This window comes from Fundulus heteroclitus, chromosome 9, assembly GCF_011125445.2.
Source record: "Fundulus heteroclitus isolate FHET01 chromosome 9, MU-UCD_Fhet_4.1, whole genome shotgun sequence".
Taxonomy (NCBI): Eukaryota; Metazoa; Chordata; class Actinopteri; order Cyprinodontiformes; family Fundulidae; genus Fundulus; species Fundulus heteroclitus.
This window is the reverse complement of record NC_046369.1, coordinates 4,048,023-4,069,759: the sequence shown is the minus strand read 5'-3', so window position 1 is coordinate 4,069,759 and position 21,737 is coordinate 4,048,023. Positions and strand designations below refer to the sequence as shown.

At 40.7% G+C, this 21,737-nt stretch overlaps 1 protein-coding gene and 1 non-coding gene across 2 annotated transcripts in view; both read right to left on the bottom strand.

Annotated features, from left to right (window-relative positions):
- Nucleotides 1–21,737, bottom strand: part of LOC105936964 (glypican-5) — a 90,113-nt gene that overhangs the window by 65,890 nt on the left and 2,486 nt on the right. Inside the window, exons 2-5 of the mRNA XM_012878043.3 lie at nt 18,533–18,694; nt 5,983–6,530; nt 3,549–3,731; nt 852–1,012 (exon numbers count right to left, since the gene is read on the bottom strand). Coding sequence (XP_012733497.2) covers nt 852–1,012; nt 3,549–3,731; nt 5,983–6,530; nt 18,533–18,694 — 1,054 coding nt within the window. The remainder of the gene's footprint in view (nt 1–851; nt 1,013–3,548; nt 3,732–5,982; nt 6,531–18,532; nt 18,695–21,737) is intronic.
- Nucleotides 17,938–18,009, bottom strand: trnag-ucc. The gene has a single exon. It is a non-coding gene; the product is annotated as a tRNA-Gly (tRNA).

The following is a 21,737-nucleotide window of genomic DNA, read 5'->3' as shown; positions in this document are numbered from 1 at the left end:
CCACCATTTTTCCGCCATCTTTAGTTTTCGCATCGATTTTGTAGTCCAAACCCAAGGATTACGGAAGCCGTCAGTGGATAAGTTGCTGGGGGTATTAACCCACGCAGTCACTGCACCAGGCCCTCATTATTAGAAACTTGCTGAAGACGTGCCTGCTTAAGCTTTATTTTTCGAGGGAGAAATTGTTATTCAGTGGAGAAAGTCCCCGTCGTTTGCGTGAGGCGCTTCTGTAATTTGGGCCAGTAATAAAGAGGGATTTGCCCAGAGACTTCACCTGATCAAGGGCTCAGTTTCCCTTGAGTATGGAAACGAAGGACACAGCAAAGCGGCGAGCTGCTGATAACTCTGAAATTTCAACAGACTTTATTTTAAATATCATAGCGCTTGCTGTACGCTCGCTTAGAGTTTCTTGAGAGTGTCTATTTATATTTGAAGGCCTGATTCTGATGGTTTGTCGTCGTCATTTTCTTCTGCATGGGGGTCAAACTCTGGCTCGAACATGTTAGGCTGAATGGACATGTCTTCTGTTAACATTTTTTTGATAAATTCGGGAATAAAATTTCACTAACGGTAGATAAAAGTATCTCGGCCATTGAACTACAAAAAATGGCGGAGGGAGTTGAGTGGAACGCTGTGGGAGATGGTGGGGGGGGGGGAGGGCTGCATCAAAACAACATGGGTTACAAGAGGGAGCCCTTAAGCTTGACTGACCAAGAATTCAGACAATCATTACAGTTCTATTTAATATAGATCACAAATGAAGGATTTGACTGTGAACAGGAAGGATTTAAAAGCATGAGATTTGTTCTTCAAAGCAGTATCAAATACATTTGAGTCTTTATGCAACTTACCTCTGAGGCTGTGGCTGCAAACGGTGATGAGGTGAAGGATGCTGAGTTGCCGCCGACTTGTTTGAGGCGAGTAACGTTGCTCGGGTTGCAGCGTGTAGTTGGGATGACCTTTCATCCATAACCACAGGACCAGGTTCTTGGGGCCCGCAAACTTTCTCTACCTGCAGAAAACGAATGCGGTTTGCGTCATGGGGAGATTTCTCTATTTTCAAGAACTTGTTTTCTTTTTTTTTTAAATCTGATTCAAGTTTCATATTATCAAAAAAGAAAGGGTCAAGAAGCAAAGGGACATCTTTAATAAATTTGTTTTTAAAGATCCTTTTCATTTTCTTTCAATTGAAAATCTAAATTTTGTCATTGACATAGGTGTGGATCTTAAAGTTACCCCAGATTTTCTTTTATGATATAGTTAGGATAAGGGACAATAATTGCAAAACTTTTGACTTGTTTATTTTATTTATTTTGTTGTTGATTTGGAGGTATGTTGAAGATCATGCTGTTGTTGTAGATACTGTAGAAGCCGTCCTCATTTTATCCGAAATTATTAAAAAAAAAATGGCCACATTTATCAACTGCTCACTGCATGTATAAATTTTAGTCTCATTTACCAAAAAATTGGGCAAAATGGCAGTGGTCATTTTATAAAGACACTAATTCACTTTGATGCTGCTAGAAATGTCTTTTTACTAAAGCGTGGCTTACAAACAAGTCTCTCTGTAAGCATCTCAGATTTTCTTAGTACCTTTAGCTTGACTTCCAGGCTCCTTTACAATTTCATATTTATTTGGCAAACTCTGAAAACTTTTACTGAAAAACAATGTTTACTTATCTGGGAATTTGCCCTATTGCTAAGTGGCTAGCGGTATCTCCCAGGCTTGAGTATCATTGCTTGATTGACCTACATTCAGTTTAACTTTATAAATATTGAGCATCTAGGAAGTGTAAAACACCAGTGTTTAATTTGGGTATATAGCATAAAAGATTTGACCATGATACATAAGTTTTTGGCGTTTGTCAGTTGTATGATTATTCTTATTGATATATTACCAATTTAAATATGTTTTAATAAAATTTAGACAGGACAGAAGTCATTAACTTTGGAAAAGAGTCTCTGCAAAACAAACTGCTTAGATAGCTTAGAAACAACATTTTTCAGGCACATATAAATTAACCGAAGTATTTTCAGTGTAAACTGAATGTGTAATTTATCTGAAAAACAAACCTGTTACAGGGGCATAGTGTTAAAAACAGAAAAGCACCAATTACCAGGTTGCATAATGTAAACACCCTTAAACCAGTGCTTTGTGGAAGCACCTTTTGGTTAAATTTCAAAACAAAAGAAGTCATAAGGATGTGGAAGACAATTGAGAACAATTGTGAAATTACTCAAAACATTTAGAACAAAACGGCTAAAATAACAGGGCAAGACCACTAGAACATTGTAGCAACAGAGAAAAAAAGGTGGTGGCAGCATCACCCACACATCACTTTTATTCAGAGTTTTTTGTTGTTGTTTTTTCTTTGTTGTTGTTTTTTTTTGGGGGGGGGGGGGGGGGGGGGGGTTGGTCAAGGTGGATGAAATTATAAATTGTTTTATATACCAGTCTGTTTTAAGCCACAATGTTTGGCTGTCTCTTGGAAAGATGTAGGATTTCTTTTTTTCAAGTATCAGGCCTTAAGAATGCACACACTTATCGTTATTACACGGCAAAAAGGCTTAAATCGGGGGCAGCCGGACTTTCGCTCAGTTCTTTCTGCCTCCGATTTAAACCTGTTTGCCGTTATGCTATTTTTATTTCAAAATCTTTCCCCCTGACTGAGTTGTTTGTTTTTCTGTTGACTTTAACAATTATTGCATAAAATGTGGAAACGCTTTGAACCGATGTACCATGGTCTCATTATTTTGTCTCGACAGCCTGTCATTGTAAAACGGGCTGGTAACACGTTTTAGATCCCCTGTAACGCACACGGGCGCATCCGCTCTCTTCAAATGATGGAAGTCAGTATTCCCTGATCAAATATTCAGTGAAGGGCCATTTCTTTCTTAGCCACAATTAGCAGTGTGCTTATGCTTGTGTGTGTTTGTTTACCTCGCAGGAATCTACTCCACTGAGTCCACGGTGTTCTGTCAAAGTTGGATGGTGACTCTATCTTTTCCTCCAAGTGTGTGTGTGTGTGTGTGTGTGTGTGTGTGTGTGTGTGTGTGTGTGTGTGTGTGTGTGTGTGTCGGCCTGCCTCTTTTTGTGTGCAATCTGTTTGTCCACAGATTAGCCACAGAAACTTTCTCATCACTCAGGACCAAGCAGCATTCTGGGTATCGGTTGTCCAGCCAACGACGCTCTTTGTCTGACACTAGATCTGTATTCACACTCGCATGTTTGTGCGAACACACACAGACTGAACCCCAGATTCCCTGAAGAATGTGGCTGTTTTTAGCTCATCTAGGTACAAGAAGATCCAACTACCAGGCTGAAAGAAACCCACGGTCTTCCTCACTCTGTGCCCGACATTCAAATGACTCTATTATTAAGTGGACACAGGTTTACTGAGCTGGAACTAGTTCAAATTTAAAATCTAATGCCTCCTAAATATTTACAGGAGCAAGGTCAAATAATTTTCAGTGAAAAGAACGCAAACATAATACTTTTAGCAATTTTATTGCACAAAGAAACTACAAAAAAACTATTTTAGGCTTACTGTGGCCGTGATTCGTGGACCATGCAGTTGTGCGTGCAGTATCGCGTCATTCACATGGTTTCGAACGGCCAACAGAGCTAGCTCCATGCTGTTGTGGTTGCTGCTGGTTGCTAAAGTAGCAGCTACTCTTTGGAGCAACACCACCAAACTTCCCCAGGAGGCGCCGAGCTCAGAAACACCCACCTACAGCATAAGAAGCAGGAAAATACACGTACAGAATGAAAATATGGTTATGAAAACAATACCAGAAAACAAAAATTAAACATCAAACTGATGAATGAGTTATTACTCAAATCCCATGCTAAAAAAAGAAAGAAAAAAAACTTACAAAGGTTGTCATATTATAGTTTTTGATACCTTTGGGCACATGAGACTTATAATAAACTTATAGTACATACCCTAATTTATACAATGCAACAATATTTAAAATAATTGTATTATTATATATTTAATGTTATAATTCAATGTAATACAATTAAATTGATTTCCTTAAGAAACACGCTACATCTATATAATTTGTTATTATCACCATTGTTTATAGTATAAAGGTTGTTATCTATGGCATGATAAATTACTACGCTGCTTGTGCAAAAAAAGCACCACCTGGATTTTACTAAGCCAATAGGCAAGAGCCTCCTATTAGATCATCACTCTGTGGATGATTATGTTTCAGCTGGAAACGAGTTATTTAACCTTGAGTGATGCAGTGAATAGCTTTTTATTTCCTAAACAACCACGCCAGAAAACACATGATTTTTTTGTGGAAAATATCTTTCAAAAGCGTTGAATAATTACCATGCACCAAACAAAGAAGCATGTAAGGAGATTTTTCAAACCATTAAAAACTGAATAATTGTCCAAACACATTATTAGAAACTGAAAGGACACTGAGAATCCATAACTTCCGTTTAAGAAATATGATCATAAAAAAAATTATTTCATGACAATAAGCAACCACTTGGACTTTTGCTAAAATCAAATGATGAGTAACCGCTGAACTGCCTTATACAGTGTGTTCCTTAGTAAAAGTTGGAGCATTTCCACATGCACACTGTAAAGGGGACTCAAGATATTGGGACTTAAGAGCTGTGGGACCTAAAGAAGACCACTGATCAGACAAAAAGGAATCAATTTGCTCGGGAGCACATAGATTGGACTCTGAAGCACCAGAAGTAGGTCATGTGGTGTGAGGAGGGAAGATTGGCACTTGAAAAGAGAGATCCATGAAGAGATTGATCCATCATCTGCATACCCTACAGGTCTGTAGTAGACTACAGGGCAGTGCTAAGATGTGCAGCTGGTCAGGTCTAGGTTCAGAAATGTTATGTACCTGAAGAATCAAGTCAGCTGACTGAATACACATTTCTTCATCTCTGGTGGCAGTGAAATGCTCCATGATGACAATACCAGGAATATTGGGCTAAAAGCGTGAACTGTTGGTTCAAGAAACATGAGACGTAATTTTGACACATGGATTGATGACCAAAGTGTCCAGACATCATGGAAAATCACTGGACTGTGCTGGAGAAGAATTTGCACAACAGTCCGACTCTACCATCATCTCCACAAGATCTTTGAAAAAGATCGGGAAGTGCATAAACGTGTAATTTGAATATGATGTAAATAGATTCACACAAACCAACAGATAGAGAACACAGCTGAATCTGTTCCAGAGAGTTCATATGTTGTTTAAAGTGATGTAATATTAAACAGATATACAAATCAATAAAATACTTAAGAAAGTAAGAATTAATACTTACTCCTAAAAACAAAAATTTAGAACAATAATAAAACCACATTTGTGATTTCTTTGTCCCGCTTGTTTCCACTTAAACATGAAGTGATGACAAGCTGATGCTAGCAAATTTGAAAGTGTTAAGAAATGTTGCAAAACTGTGTCACATAAGAAAGAGTGATGTGTTTTGGCTCTTTTTGTTTCTAAGACATGAATTCTCATCTTTTTCTCTAACACATTCATATTCACTGAGTTTATTACGTCTTTTTTAACAGGGTTTGGAGAAAAAATCAGGGGCTTTCCGCTTTTATCATCATATACAGTTGACTGACGAAATTCCACAACCAGATGTAAGGGATGGCATGCTCCCACTCATCATTTGATTGGAGAAAATTCTACACTGAAAATGGTGTTAAATAAAATCTTTGTGGTTTTGAATTTGTGATTTACCTAAAACTATTAGGTATTGTATACCATAACACATTCAAACCCACCCATGCACAGGTGATGCCACTTTTACGGGCTTGAAGATTTAGGAAAAACCACAAGAGACTAAAAATGGTAAATGTTAGTATGTTTCAAATCCTGAGTTTCTTATGAAGCACACAACATTCACTTCCTCTGCAGTCTAGAAAAGCAAAGCCCAAAACTTTTATACACAAGCAAACAAATCACCAACAAAAAATTTCAAGCACTTACCAGGCATCCTCTCATGACATTGATACAGAGTCCAGTACAAGGCCGTATCAGTGTTAGACCTCTACAGTGCGAACAGTACTGCATCTTCACTAAACCCCGTCCACACTCCCTGGATAACGTCACCTTCTCTGTTGAATTCACAACCTCTCCAGCCAGCCTCAGTAGCCGGCTCAGTGCTCGACCAGGCCTGAGAGCAAGAGACAGGCTGTTCATGAGTAGCCGAGGGTGGGGTCCGAATGGGTTGACGTCCTGCTGTGTCATCCGTAGACAGTCATCGCGATTGGTGGAAAAGGACGAATGGGATATTGCTGACATGTGTCCAATCCCAGGGTTGAGCAGGCGGCGGTAGACCAGTGGGAAGAGGTCATTGTAAAATTGGCGCACTGCGTTGTTCAGTGAAGAGTTGGCTTCTCCTGATAGGTGGCAGCTGATTTCGCTGAACAGCTTAAAAACAGCGGGGCGACAGTCTGACGCGAGAGCAGAGTAGGCGCTGTCAAACAGAGTGCACGTTAGATTGGATGTGAAGGACACAAGCGACTCGAAGGTTTCTGGAAGACAGAGAGGACACAGTACACATGTGAACCTGGGCAAGTCTGACAGCATTTTAGAAAGAAAAACTATTATGATAACTGGCTATGAACAAACCTTCCTATATTCTTCAGATTTAAATCTATTGATCCATGAACTTGCTAGTCGAAGAATACTATTGAATACCTGGTAAGTGTCTGAGACAGTTTGGCTACGTTCACACTGCAGGTCTTAATGCTCAATTCCGATTTTTTTGTGAAATCAAATTTTTTTTGCGTTTTCGTTCACATTTCCAAATATATGCAACTTGTATGTGATCTCCTGTTTGAACTAAATGCGTTCCACCTAGTGAACGCATTCACCACCACCAAGTGTCCCGCATGTGCACTCGAGGACGCGATGACATCACACGTAGCAAGCGTCCTCAGTGTTTGCGGAAGTAAACATGGATTATAGCAGAATAGTGACGTTTGTCGAGTATCGGTGACGTACAGGTTGGATAAATGAGAACCGGCCATACAGACACAGGTCGCATTTGAAAAGATCAGATACGTATCGGATTCAGGACCATATATCCAAGTGGCCTGGGTCGCATTTGAAAAAATCAGATCTGTGTTGTTGAGACTATCATAAAAAGATCAGATCCAGGTCACATATGGGCAAAAAAGTCGGAATTGGATCACTTCAGGCTGCAGTGTGAACGTAGCCTTAGACACCATCTACAATAATTCCATTCTTTTAGGTTGCTCTTACGTTCCTATTGTGTCAGCAAATCTAACTAGAATAGAATTTGTCCTGTAATCATATTGAAGTAAGTAAAGTAACATTTTATTTTTATAGCACACTTTCATGCACAGGTGACACAAAGTGCTTCACAAGAAAAGTAAACCCAACAAAATACAAAAGACATCAGTATAAAAAAAACACACAACAAAAAACAATTAGAAAAACTCAAATCTAACTAAAAACTTCTTGGATTATAGTATCTTTAGCTGCTTTTTCAAAGTATACCCAGAGACCAATCTCTGTAGGAAGATAGACTGAGGATTCAACTGTCTGAGTGCACCAGCTTGGAAAGAACGTTCTCCTTGAGTTCTAAAGCACGTGTGAGGGACCACTAAAAATAAAAAAGTTTTGATTTGATAACCTCACTCTGCGGAAAGAGGTATGTAGTATTTGAATCAAAATCAGAAATATAAAAAGGAGCTCCCCCTGAATAGCAGAACTTCTCACCCTATCTCTAAGGCTGAGCCCAACCACCCTACGGAGGAAGCTCATTTCAGCCGCCTGTATCTGGGTTCTCATTCTTTAGGTTGAGGATCTTCAAGTCTAGTCCTTGAGGTTCAGTTTCCTTCAACTTTTATATGTGTCCCTGGTCCAACACACCTGAATCAAATAATCTGGTCATTAGCAGGACTCTGGAGAACCTGACTGCATGCTGAGGAACTAATTCAGCTATTTGATTTGGGTGTGTTGGGCCAGGGACATATCTAAATCTGCAGGACACCAGATCCCGAGGACAGGAATTGAAGACCCCAGCTTTAGTTCTTGATCCATACATCAAGACCATAGGTGGGGGTCAAAACGTAGAGAGACCAGTAAAATAAGGGCTTTGGCTTTCGGTTCTGCTCCTTCTTCTCCACAACTGACCTCAACAGTACCAGCATTACTGCAGACAAAGCCCCAATATCTCCATCCACAGCCCATTCCTTCCTACCATCACTCATGAACAAAACACCAAGATACTTAAACTCCTTCGCTTGAGGCAGAGACTGATCCCCAACCCAGAAGCAGTAATCCACCTTTTCTTTCAAACTTAGCAGAGCTGAATTTTATTCCAGCCACTTCATACACTACAGCAAACAGATCTAGTTCACCCTTGAAATTATGACCTGTGCACCCTTGAAGTTAGCTGAATATTTGAGAAGTGAACATAATCAAATTATCTGCAAAAAGCAAATATCCAATCCTGAGGTTCTCAGACTCTCCTCTCTATGACTATGCATTGAGATCCCGTCCATGAACACAACAAACAGGATCAGAGGCAGGGGCAGTCTTCAGAGAGTCCAATGCGCACTGGAAACAGGCTCAACTTTGGACTGAGAATGCTGACACAGCTCTTGCTTTAGATAGTCAAGGATTCGATAGCCCTAAAAGCTGCCCAGATACCCCACACCCTCGCAGCATCTCTCACAAAGATATATCCGGGGATATGGTCATAGTCCTTTTCCACTTGTAGACAGTAGAAGCATCCTCCTATGACCCTCTCAACAATTCCAAGGTCCACTGTCTCAAGGCCAGGACAAAAGCCGTATTGCTCTTCCTAGATTTGAGGCTCAACAATCAGTCGGAGCCTCATCACCAACATTCCAGAGTAAGCTCTCCCAGGGAGGCTGTAAAGTGTGATCCCTCGATAAATGAAATACACTCTCCAGCCCCTTTTCTTAAAAATTGGGATCACCACCCCAGTCTGTCACTCCTGCAGTGTTGTCCCTGTCCTCCATGCAACATGTGTCAAGAGGCGTGTCAACCATGTCTGTTAGCTGTGACACCATCCAGGGGAGCAGATCATCTGCCATTACCCAATAACACAGAAAAGATTATTGGATCATTGTGTTGCTCTGTGCTTTCTTTGTGTCTCTGCTCTGTCTTCTAAAACCAGGCAGGTGGCCGTTCACACTAAGCCTGGTTCTGCTCGGGGGTTTGTCTTCCTGTTAAAGGAGTTTTCCTCTCCACTGTCGCTTCATGCATGCTCAGTATGAGGGATTGCTGCAAAGCCATCAACAATGCAGACAACTGTACCTGTAGCTCTACGCTCTTTCAGGAGGAGTGAATGCTGCTTGGAGAGACTCCATCCAATCTTTTGGGTATCCTTAGATAGAATTTTTTCATTCAATCTGGCTGTTTTGATTGAATTTGACCTTTTAAAGTGCCTTTACGTGTGTTGTGAATTTGCGCTAAATAAATACAATTGAATTGTATTTCTCTCTCTCTCTATCTCTCTCTCTCTCTCTCTCTCTCTCTCTCTCTCTCTCTCTCTCTCTCTCTCTCTCTCTCTCTCTCTCTCTCTCTCTCTCTCTCTCTCTCTCTCTCTCTCTCTCTCTCTCTCTCTCTCTCTCTCTCTCTCTCTCTCTCTCTCTCTCTGTGACAAAAAGGTAATTGGTCTTTGTTCTATAATGTCAGTAAATATCTGGTTTGAATGAGATGAAGATAACTTGCTGATGAGTATCAGAGTGGTGAAGAAAGGGCCAGATAAGCTGATCAGAGTATTTCAGAAACTGCTGATATGCTGGAAATTTAAAGCACAACCATCTCTCGGGTTGACAGAGAATGGTCCAAAAAAGAGAAAACATGCAGTGAGCCGCAGTTGTGCAGTGTAACATGCCCTGGTGCTGTCAGAAGTCAGTGGACAATGGGTAGATGATAGAAATACAACAGTTACTTCTATAGCCCCAGGTTTATATCAATGTGCATGGAATACCACCTTTGAATGAAAAACATGACAACACTTGAAGCAAATTGGTTTTCAGCAGAAAACATCAGAGTGCCACTCAGGTCAGCTAAGAGCAACGAACTGAGGCTAAAATTCACAAAGGCAATACAAAATCGGACAGTAACAGATGGGAAATCTTGCACTCATCTGATGAGTCTGGATTTCAACTACAACATTCATATTGTAGGGTGAAACTTAACATTCAGCAGGCCAATATAAGATATTGGAAAAAGGTTCATTTTAAGTCCCCTTCTTTGGCGGGTGACATTAACATTACCTTAAAGGAACAATAAGTAATACTGATACCTGCTGGTTAAAATGGGAACAACACATGCACACAACCTGCAGTTTCAAAATGGTCCGCTGCTGCTGGGAAACCTCACTGATTTTATACTTATACAGGACAGGTATATGATGTACTCTGTTTTAGTTTTAGTCCACCTTCTCTGACTGGTTTCCACGTCTGCAAGCTGCTGCTCTTTTGCCAATATAAATTACCAAATGCTGTGCTCTGTTTTGGGAACCGTGGGAATTTCCTATAATTGGATCAGGAACCAGGAAGTAAACACAAACTACACTCTGAACCAAAGTCGCTCTGCACAGTACCTCTAATTCTTAAAGGAGGAAAGCTTGACTAAGACATTGTTGATGGAGATGATTGCTTATAGGGAATGTTACCTCCATCCCAGGTGACAAAGGAGAATGATCTAGGTTGATTTTACAGTAAATATCTTACGTGTAGTTCCTTTAAATGACAGTGCTGAAAGCTTGACGTGCAAAAACTACACACCCTTAAAAGGCCAGTATCAATGAATGCTCATGTTTTTAGTATGCTTAGCCTTAATTCCACTTTTATGCTTAAAAATATTGATCAGAAATTAAGATTATACAAATCTCACCAGGTAACAGAATTGCCTGGTGAGTTCTGGCCAGAGGTATGTACTTACAAAGTTGTTTTAAGTACATGCCTCAAAAAATAAAAAGATTAAAAAAATAGAAAGAAACTGCTGTTATAAAACACAGTATCTGTCATCATGGACTGGGAATTAAGGAATGATTTTGTTCATGTCCTGTATCAATGAGAAGTTGTGGACAGAGCTGTAAAAAAAAAAAAAAAACAGCCACCATGCAGCAGCTGCATAAAAAGCTTTTAATTTTTGAACAGCACATTACCAAAAACACATACCTGTCCTAACTGACCTTGGACTGACTTTATCCTCTTGCATGTGAGCCAGAATAGCCCAAACTTAATTCATCCCTGAGCTCGTTTTCACTGCCCTGTTATCTTTAGTCAGGTGATAATGAGAGGCCCCATCTCGTGATTCACTATGCTTCCTATGTCACACAGGCTCTATTAAAAAGGAGAGCAACCTCCACTGTCCAAAGGCTATATGTTGACGATGACAGACAATGGGCGTATTTGAAAGATGATTCAGTCTGAAGGCATCCAAACTCAAAAACACAGAGATTTGTCTATTTACCTGTGACTTTCACCAAGTCATCCTCTCTGTCAGTGTTTATGACTGTGTCTTTTCAGCTTCGCATTTCGGTATCACAGCTGACGCTACATCAATGTCCAAGGGACTCATTAGGAGATACACTGGATAAGTACAAACTTAGCTAATAATTACTGAATGCAATAGCAATGCTTCAGATGACTGGCAGTTGAAGAGTCTGCTTTATGATTCAAGATCAGGTGTATGGGCAGCAGTGGTGGTGCTCTTTAGAGTAAAAAGACTAAGCAAGAGCAATCAGCTTTTATGTATTCAGATGCCCATGTCCTGGCAATGGCAGCCTAAATACATACGGAATCAAATTACATTGCTATGTCTTCCCTCTGGGGACATGTGATTAGCTTTTTACCCCCTCTGATTGGACAACAGCTGCAAAGTGGAAGAGAGGGCACCAGGGTCTTAGAGTGCCAGGGAGAAACACAAGCAAGCATGCAGGCATATTTACACACACACACACACACACACACACACACACACACACACACACACACACACACACACACACACACACACACACCAAAGAAGTCCACAAGAGGTAAAGAAAGACTCACTACAAGTGCTTCGGGCATGTCTCAGTTTCTCCAGTGGGTTATAATCACCTCTCTCAAGAGAGGAGATCCGTTAGGATGCAACTCAGCTGTTGAGAAACATCACAGAGCTGCCAATTTAGTTTATTTTATCAAAACAAGTGCCAAATTAAAAAGAAATGTATATATATATACATATATATCCACATAATATACTATAATAATATACATACATAAATATATATAACAGCTCAAGGATATAATATATATATATATATATAATATTAGATATAATAGAATCTAATAAGAATAATAGATGATAATATAGAGAGAGAGATAGAGAGAGAGAGATATAGAGAGAGAGAGAGAGAGACAGATAGAGAGAGAGACACACAGAGAGAGAGAGAGAGATATAGACACAGAGAGATATATAGATAGATAGATAGAATAGAGACACAGAGAGAGAGATAGAGAGAGACAGAGAGAGAGAGAGAGAGAGACAGAGAGAGAGAGAGAGAGAGACAGAGAGAGAGAGAGAGATCTCTCAGAGAGAGAGAGAGACAGAGAGATATAGAGAGAGAGAGAGATAGAGAGAGAGAGAGATACAGATATAGAGAGAGAGAGAGAGAGAGAGATAGAGATCTCTCTCTCTCTAGAGAGATCTCTAGATATATAGATTATATCTCTATATACATACATACATACATACATATATATATACACACACATATATATATATATATATATATATATATATATATATATATATATTATTAGGTCTAGGTGAATTTTTGAGTTTCATTCATTATTACGTCGTAAAAACCTCACATGTTATTTACGTTTTATGTAATAAAACAATGCAAGGTAGCACTTAACTGTCAAATGGAAAAAACTGGATCTATTTCTTTAACTTTTGGGGAAAAGCAACAGCAAGAGTCTGAAAAGTTTGGTATATACATGTATTTAGTGCCCTTTACTCTGTTGTCCCTAAATAAAATCCAGTACACCCACCACCTCCTAGAATCCCTGCTTTACAGTCCTTGTGTGTCATATTTAGTATCTATGTAAATGCAACTGTTCTGTAAAGATCTCAGATGTTTGTCAGAAAACAAAATTGTGCACTAATAGCATCATGGAGACCAAGGGGCCTATAAAAGTGGTCAGGAAATAAGTTCTTGGAAAAGTTTTCATGGAAAAGAGTATGCTACAACTGTAGACCTGGCCTTCTAATTAATCTGGTAGGCTGGGTAAGTTGATCATTAATCAAAATAGCAACCATGGGGCACATGGTGCCTCTAGAGGAGCTGGAGAGATCACTGGCTCAGGTGGGAGAATCTGTTAAAAGAAATTACCAAAACAAACAAAAACAAAAAAATTAAATAACAGAGCAACTATTGACCTCACACTACAAACCTGACCTTTAATTCTGTAGAGAACCTAAACAGTGGCATACAATCAGTAATCCTTAATACAGTCAGTACACACAAATCTCATCAAGCTGATATATCTAAAACAGAGATCACTCTCCTTCCAATCTGATGACTGGGCAAAACATTCAGACTTAAAAAGTAAAATTCGCAGTAAGAAAGCACTTCGACTAAAAACTGACTTTGAAGGACTAATTACAACTGCACACCACACTTTTCTGATATTTATGTCACATAAAATCCCAATAAAACACACTGAGGTTTATGGTTGTACAACAGGTGTGACTGATCTAAAAGTAACTTTTGTGTCCCTGGCAGGTCTTTGAGGTCTTCAAATCAGTTTTTATGAGATATGCTAAGGACCAGGTCCAAACCCTGGGGTGATCGGGCTTTTCTCCGCAGCAGCACCCAGACTCTGGAACCAGCTCCCACTGGATCTACACTTCCCCACTGATCTAAGTCATTTTAAAGTCAAATCTCAAAACCCGTTAATTCAGGCTGGCTTTTAATAGCAAGTAGCACCCCAAAATTCTGGTCTTCATTTTTAATTTCTCTTGCCTGCTCATTTGGTTCTATGCTTTGGTTATCTCTGTCTGTTTTTAAATTGTTTTTTAGTGTAAAGCCCTTTGGTTGCCTTTGTCTGCTTTATAAATAAACAACGCATTGACTGATTACTGCAGTACTTTGTTTCAAACATTTTCTCCCAATTCTAAACTTTCTGTCTTGGGTGCTGCTTCATTCGGTCTTGCTCAGTCTCTCTTTGTGTATGGGCGTTCGCATTAATTATACCCATGGATGGTTAAGCCATCCTTTGGGCATAAATAGCAGCTGAAACCGAGCCTGCGTGTATTCAGATGGAGCCTTGGGGGAGGAATGGGATGCACCGCCACCACCACCACCAAATGGAAACACAAAAAACAGGGGTATACATGCTGGCAATGTCTGTCATCAATAAACCCTTTTTAATAATCTCCACACAGCATGAGTGCACACACATCTATGCACAAAAGCACATGAAGTATCACAAGGTCTCCCTCTTGGTCTCTCACACACACACACACACACACACACACACACACGCTTGCTCACACACGGTGGTGAATGGTGTTGAGAGACAAGTGGACAAGCAGAGTATTCTTCCTCCTATTCAGGGCAGCCCGTTAGAGACCGGCTGTTGCCCACAGCAACAACACTTTGCTGCGGATACGTACTGAATGTAAACATTATTCGTCCCTCGCTATCTCACTGGTCAAGAACAAAACCGGATTATCAAAGCTACACAGAAAGACGGACGGGGAAAGGGAGCCGGGTGTTGTAACAAAGTTTTCCGCTGCTCTCTCCGAGAGTTTGCTGCCTCAAAGACTCAATCCAACATCAGTTGTTTGTTTGGCGAGCCACTGAGGCGCCTCAGAAAATAAACTGGCCTTGCCGCACCACCCTGACACAAACTAGCTGCTTCATGATGAACACACAAAGTGAGAATGACAGACGGGGGCATGAGCCCTTGACAGAACTGCTCAGCTATCGAAATGGTGACTGCTATTATAACCCCTTTGGTTTGGGGTCAAGAAACAGAAATCATTCCGGTATGAACATGATGCATTTTAGATTAGATGAATGCAGAAAACATTTGTAATACAGCAGGATTGCCATCAATGCATTTTCTTTTCTTTGTTGGACTTTTTTTTTTATTATTATAATTTCTAATGTGGTTTTAATTACAAAGGTTGCGACCCATCATTGAGAACTTACAGAAAGTGGCATCAATTTTACTAGAGAGGGAAATCGATGCTTCTTTTTTTTTTCAAAATAAACAGTAAAAACACCTGCATAATAAAAGTAAAATAATCCGCTGTCAATTCTATGTATGGAGTGTCTTACAAATGGATCTGTACCGCTCAAACTTCTGCACATTTTTTAAATCTGACAATAAACTTCTATCCATTTTATTGGTGTTTATGTGATAAACCAACACAAAGCGCTGCCCATTTGTGGAGCAAAGGGGAAATGATCAGTTGTTAACGGCTGAAGAAATCAATGATTTGTTAAGCAGATTGAACTTTTGTGTTAATAATTTTCATATTAAAAAAAGCTTCTTTTCTGAAGGCCTCTGAGTTTTTTTTAGAGAACATTAATAATCATTAAGACCAAGGAACACAGCCTGCAGGTAAACAAGGAAGTGGTGGAACAGGGTTGGGTTATAAGACAAAACCCTAGTCTGTAACGTGTTCAATTCACAGTCTGAAAACAGAAAACATCTAATCTAATCTGACAGGCCATGCCAGGAGAAAACTATTCAGAGTTGCAGCCAAGAGAGTAATGGTTACTATTACCCCGTTTACACTACCCCTTTTTAACGGGGCCAAGACCAGTCCGAGCTCAGTAACCGAGATAACTATCGAGTGTAAATGGAACGCAAACTGAACTGAACCGAGCCAGACACAACCGGACCGCGCTAAATGCAGCCCAGTTCCAGGGGTGGGTTGGGCTCGGTTTTTCAGTAGCCCGGTTTTCTGATAACAAAGAGCGCATGAGCAGACCACGTAATCTCCTTACAGTCAGCTGATATTTCATCCATCCATTAAAATATTAGCTTCCCTACCGTGACACACGGTTTCCAGAGATGATTCTGCTTAGCAGCGTGATGAACCTCAGTGTCTGTCGTTGTTTCCTGCGTCTGTAAATCCTTATTAGACGTTCGTTTGTCTTATCCACTTCCCAAAAGCCGACTCTGTCAAGTAAATCCACCAAAAGTTGCCGTCTTCACCTGACTCTCTGCAAACAACGACATATCACCAAGCTTAACTGCCTGAATGTTACGGGCGCCGCCATTTTGATTTGCTTGGTCCCTCCTTCAATCCCAGAGAGCAGTAGTACCGCAGATCGTCACTAGGAGGCGAGGAAACCAAGGAACCGAGATAGCGTGGTGTGTAAACGGTCGTCAGAACCAAGCTCGGCTTGGTAAACTGATCCAAGCTCGGACCGAGCTCGGCATGGATCAGTTTAACGAGGGTAGTGTAAATGGGGCTTATGGAGGAGGTGCAGAGATTCATTAAAGGAGCACAGTGTAAATTCCAGGATTTTTGCAAAAGTCTGCCCCCTCTGGTGACAAGTTGAAATGACACCAGTGTGCACATTCATGGGAGAAGAGGAAAAGCATACTGCACAGGTCTATTGTTTAGAGGAGTAATGTCTTCTAAGGTAAGAAAGGGATAAATATTGAAGTTAGCCCATGTTCTCTTGCTAACACATCCATTACAGTGGACAGTAGTGGTTTTTGGCACGAGCTCTTATCTATCTAGCACCGTTAACTATCATATCACTGTGTGAGGAAGTGGCAAATTGCCGCCCCTTGCAGCTGAGGGTGCCCTGCTTGCTGTGAGAATACGCCGCAGCCATGCACTCTGCACACAGAGGCTGACAGGCTGTGGGCTCACGGCGGGGTGGTCCGGTCATAGGGAGGTTCTGGAGGATTCTCGACCGGCCGGTCTGTTTCAGGCTGAACCGGCCGGTGTTTGAACTTTTCTCTACCCTGTGATAAAAAGCAGCTGCGGTGATGCAAGGGTGCAAAGCCGCCCTCACAGCTACATGTGGCACAGTAGTTCTGTTTTTTAAGGCTGCCGGTGGCAAAAGTTAGTTTTTTACAGCTGTTTTTTTTTTTTTACTGGAGGGAGTCTCACCTGGGGGAGTAATTTAATTTAAAAATCGACAATGACGGTGGAGACTAAGTAGCAGGGTGAATGCGAGCAGCGCGTCACACCCTAGTGTAAGCCCAGAGGATTTGGCTCGAATCATTCTCTCATGAACTAAATATCCAGCCTAAAGAAGCAACTATAGTAAATAGAGGATAACTCATTTTGTTGGACAATTATAAGGGCATGTATGGGAAAGAAAATAAATAATATTTCACTTAAAAAGTCGCACTATGCTCCTTTAACCTTCCCTGCAAGTGGAATTCCCACGGTTCACAAACACACAAGAAACCATCTTGTCCCGCTCCCGCCTCAACCGTTCGAGACTGACCCAAAAGGAGTCAGCCAATGACATTGCAGTATTTTGGTTTAAGGCACGACATACAGCTGTGACGAAAGTAAGAGCTGAACAAGGCAGCGCCTGAGGACGCACGTGTAGCTGCTGCTACCACATCTGTTTTATCAGAGTCCTCGAGTGTCATGAGTGTCAACGCCCAAATAAGCGCGTCTTGACCAGCGTGACTCCTTGTGGTCTCTGATGTGTCCCAGACAACTATTTGCCATTCATCCTACAGAGAAGAAAAATAAATCTTTGTCATTGCACATTCCAATGAAATGTGTCTTCTGTGTCTGTGACTATCACAGCACCCAGGGAGCATTCTGGGGGTAGGGGTCTTGCTCAAGGACCCAGAGTGGGAGTCAACGGGGATCAAACCGGGTAATTGCAACCTTCTCAGAGTGCAAACCACGATGCCACCACTCCCCCAAAAAGCTTGCGTTGGCCGGGAATCGAACCCGGGTCAACTGCTTGGAAGGCAGCTATGCTAACCACTATACCACCAACGCACAAGCAAGCCTGGATAAAATGTTTCAGATCACTGCATAAGTATATGTTGGAATGGCCGAGTGAATTTCTAGACCTCTGTGAAGTTGAGAGTCAGACTAAACGTTTTTTGTCCACAAACACTTTTTGTCCAATCTGATTTTGCATTATAATGCATAGAGTTAAGGGCAGACATTCTAGTGCCTTAGTGCACAGAGCTGGAGGAGACATTCGTCAGGCAACTTGCAGCTATAATGTGTGGGGTGCTTGGATGTAAATTAAAAAGGACTCTTTAGATGTTTATCTGTAAAGTTTGCACACGTGCCCCGTTAGCCCTGTTATGCCTTACTTTTGTGTTGGTCGGTCACATAAAATATCAAAATACATTGAACTCTGTTTTCACGTAATTTGAGAAAACAAAAAAAATTAAAGGTTATGAAAATCTTCCCACCACTTTAATTAAAGCCTGATGACACGGACAATTGCTCAACAGACACAGTGTATTCCAGCATCCACTCCACTTCTCTGCTCTTTTTATTCTCCTACCTTGGTAGGCCTTTCTATGTCCATCGATCAGGTACTTGAGTTCGAAGCTGTAGGATCGCAACTTATGCTGCATCTCACTACGAACAGCTGCCATGTAGCTGTCCTCCATTTTACTTGTACAGCAGCTGGGCCCAGTGTGGAGACACACTCGGAGAGGCTCCCCTAAAAGGATGAAGGAAATAAAAAGGTAACAAAAGGCCCCAATTTGCACTGATTTAAAGCACGGTGGCACGGAAGTTATGAAATAACCAGAGTATTGAAAAGTGTATGTGAGAGGAACACCGGTTGAGCTTCTTCTATGGAGTGAGGAAGCTTTCAAAAAGATGTGTGTGTGATTTTAACAATGCATATTCATAAGTATGTCAATAAAAAATATTGCACCAAATTTCAAATACAAAATTCAGCTGTCATATATGCGAGTCTGAAATATTTTATGGGTTAGGATTGTTTTTATGTGAGTCCAAAATCTTGTGAATACTACTCTGACTTCTGCGACTACAAGTCTTTACTGCTGTGGACACGAATTCAGGTTTGTGGGTATGAGTAGAAATGTGATGAAATAACGTTACAGGGTGGCATTATCGAACGAGGAAGGAAGTCGAGTCTCTGGTGGTGTGGAAGGAGTTTGTGAAAGAAATGATTGGTCAGATCGACAAGTTTAGGAGGGGGTTTGAAGAAGCCATGATGGACGGTGGGATCTTATGGTGCGATCCTTTTGCCTCGGAGGTCGGCACTCACGAGATTACGCAGATTACGTCACCCCCCCCCCTTTTGTGTTCCAGTTTCCCTCTGTTGAACAGTAGGGAAAAACGTGGACGCTCGCAATGTTGTTAAAACAATAACGATGACAGTAACGCTGTTCTAGGCGGCATTTTGTGCAAATGAACAGAGCTGGAAGAACCCGTCTGATGAACACTGAAGGGTAGCACCTGTATGACTGACTGTTGCAAAAATAATAGAGAGCTGCTACAAACAGTCAAAGTATGAGGTTTTACTCAGTAGCAGCCATCATGAACACCGAAGGCGGGTACCATCCTGTTGCACCGACTCTCTGACTTGGAATACTGACTTTAGGGGCCGTTCGAGTTCAATTTTCCGACTCAGAAGTTATGAATTCCGACTACGGAGGATTAACTATGTAACTATGTAATCATAAATTCATTTCAGATATCTGGAATGTAAGTAAAGCAAATATTATGCTAAAATGGCCAACCATAAGTGCTGCAGACTTCCTCCTCATTCGATAAAGCCACCCTTTGATGTAATTTCAACACTTTTCTACTCACACCGGCAAACTTGAAATCGTGTCCACAGCGGTGAAGTTAGAGTTCTATTCACAAGACTTTTAACTCACAGCTTTTCAGATTCACACTCACATAAAAACAACCCTAACCCACTACATTTTTGGCCTCACATAACAGACAGCAGAAGTTTCTTTACAGTATTTTTCTGTTGTTAGAAACTGCACACATCTTTTGGACGGCTTCCTTACTCCGCATTCTTCCCCCTCAAATTTGACCACCAGCTGACTAATAAGACTAATTCATGTTGATTTGTCAGTCTCTTCATGGCTTCACCAAACTAATTGTGTAGCGATCCCTTTGGGAGCCGACAGGATGACAAGAGTAGTGGTAAACTTTTCACACTCATTCCAATCCCTGTGGTGTTGCGTCTTTGTGCATGTGTCCCCATTGAGCAGCCTGACATTTATATATGGCTGCAAACCAACCTGTCAAGCAGCTGACTGAGATCAAGGGGGGAAAGAGACATCAGAGGAAAAGTTATGTAGCATGCACTGACACCAGACCTGTCAAACCTTACGCTATTATTATTGCTTGCTGACAATGGACTGTATTAGTAAGAGGGTTGCTATTTACTGGTTACAGTGCAGTGCATTTCACTCTTTGCAATTTGTAAAAAATGATACGTAGAAAGCTGGAAACAAAAATCATGTCTCAAACTTATGTTTGGCATGCAACTACCTAAAGACGTATTCGTTTGACAGCACCACCCCTAGAGCCACCTTTGGCAACAATGACAAATGTTTTTTTTTTTCTTTAGACTAATTACAGCACTTAATAAGTAACTATTTTTATTGAAGTAGTGTTAGAACTTCTTATGTCTAAGCTTGCAAGAGCACTATCGTCAAGTAAAATGCTCCAGAAGTGTTCTGTGTACAGAAAAAAAAAAGGTTAGAACCGGTTAAATAAGAGATCTCCTAGTTTGAAGCGCGCTCCTCGGCCATTGAGCTGTCAGTTCCATCTGCTGTGCCAAATCTGAATGATTCAAACTGTCACAGCAGCACAATTATTCTTTGAAAATGAGGGGGCAGCAAATGATCCACTTGTAGCTCTTTCCAGCCCAGGAAGAGAAGGATGCATTCGGAGACTGCATTTGACGGACTGCTGGAAATGGGAGAGCCGATGTCCTGCGGCTGCGGTGACACCCCGGCAAAACAAATGAACTTTCGAAGCCTGAATTAAGACTGAACTGTTTATGCCAAAAGAAAAACAAAAAAAACATGAACATCAAATCTCATCCATGATTATTGGCGTCCGGTGTAAAGACACACAAACACTCGGCTACCTAGACTGCCCTCCCTTCATCATTCTCATCAATGTGCTTGGTGGTAAGATGAACTCAGCTCTTATTAGAACATTTTCTGTGACAGATTCAGTTGTTTTACACTTTATAAATACTGTCCTGACTGTAGATACATCTTTTTATTTTATTTTTTTCTCTCACCCCTATGTTAAATTAAATTAAACTGGTTAAAAGACAATCTTCAGGACAATTTTTCCCGCCATATCCGATCTCAAAGAAAATTGCTTACAGGAAAAAAAAAATTTTTTTTTTGTTTGTTTTGTTTTTTTTGTTTAAATTTCATTAAAAGACAGCAGAAATCATTCAGGACATGCACATTTATCATAAACCCTCTATTTTAGATGCTCGCAGCAGACTGTTAAGCAGCTTTAGTATATGTTTGGCAAGGTTTGCCTCCTTGATGTCTCTGTGTTGTCACTGAAATCCAGGCTTATCCAGGGATTCTGATCTGTCAAGAAATCCCCTTCACTACAGCCAATATTTTTCTGTATCAGTAAGCAGTCGCATGTGACACACAGCACAGGCGTAAGATTTAAAATATAGAAACTATAAAGTACATTATCAGGCTACAAAAAAAATCTGCTACTTAAAAGTTATTTAA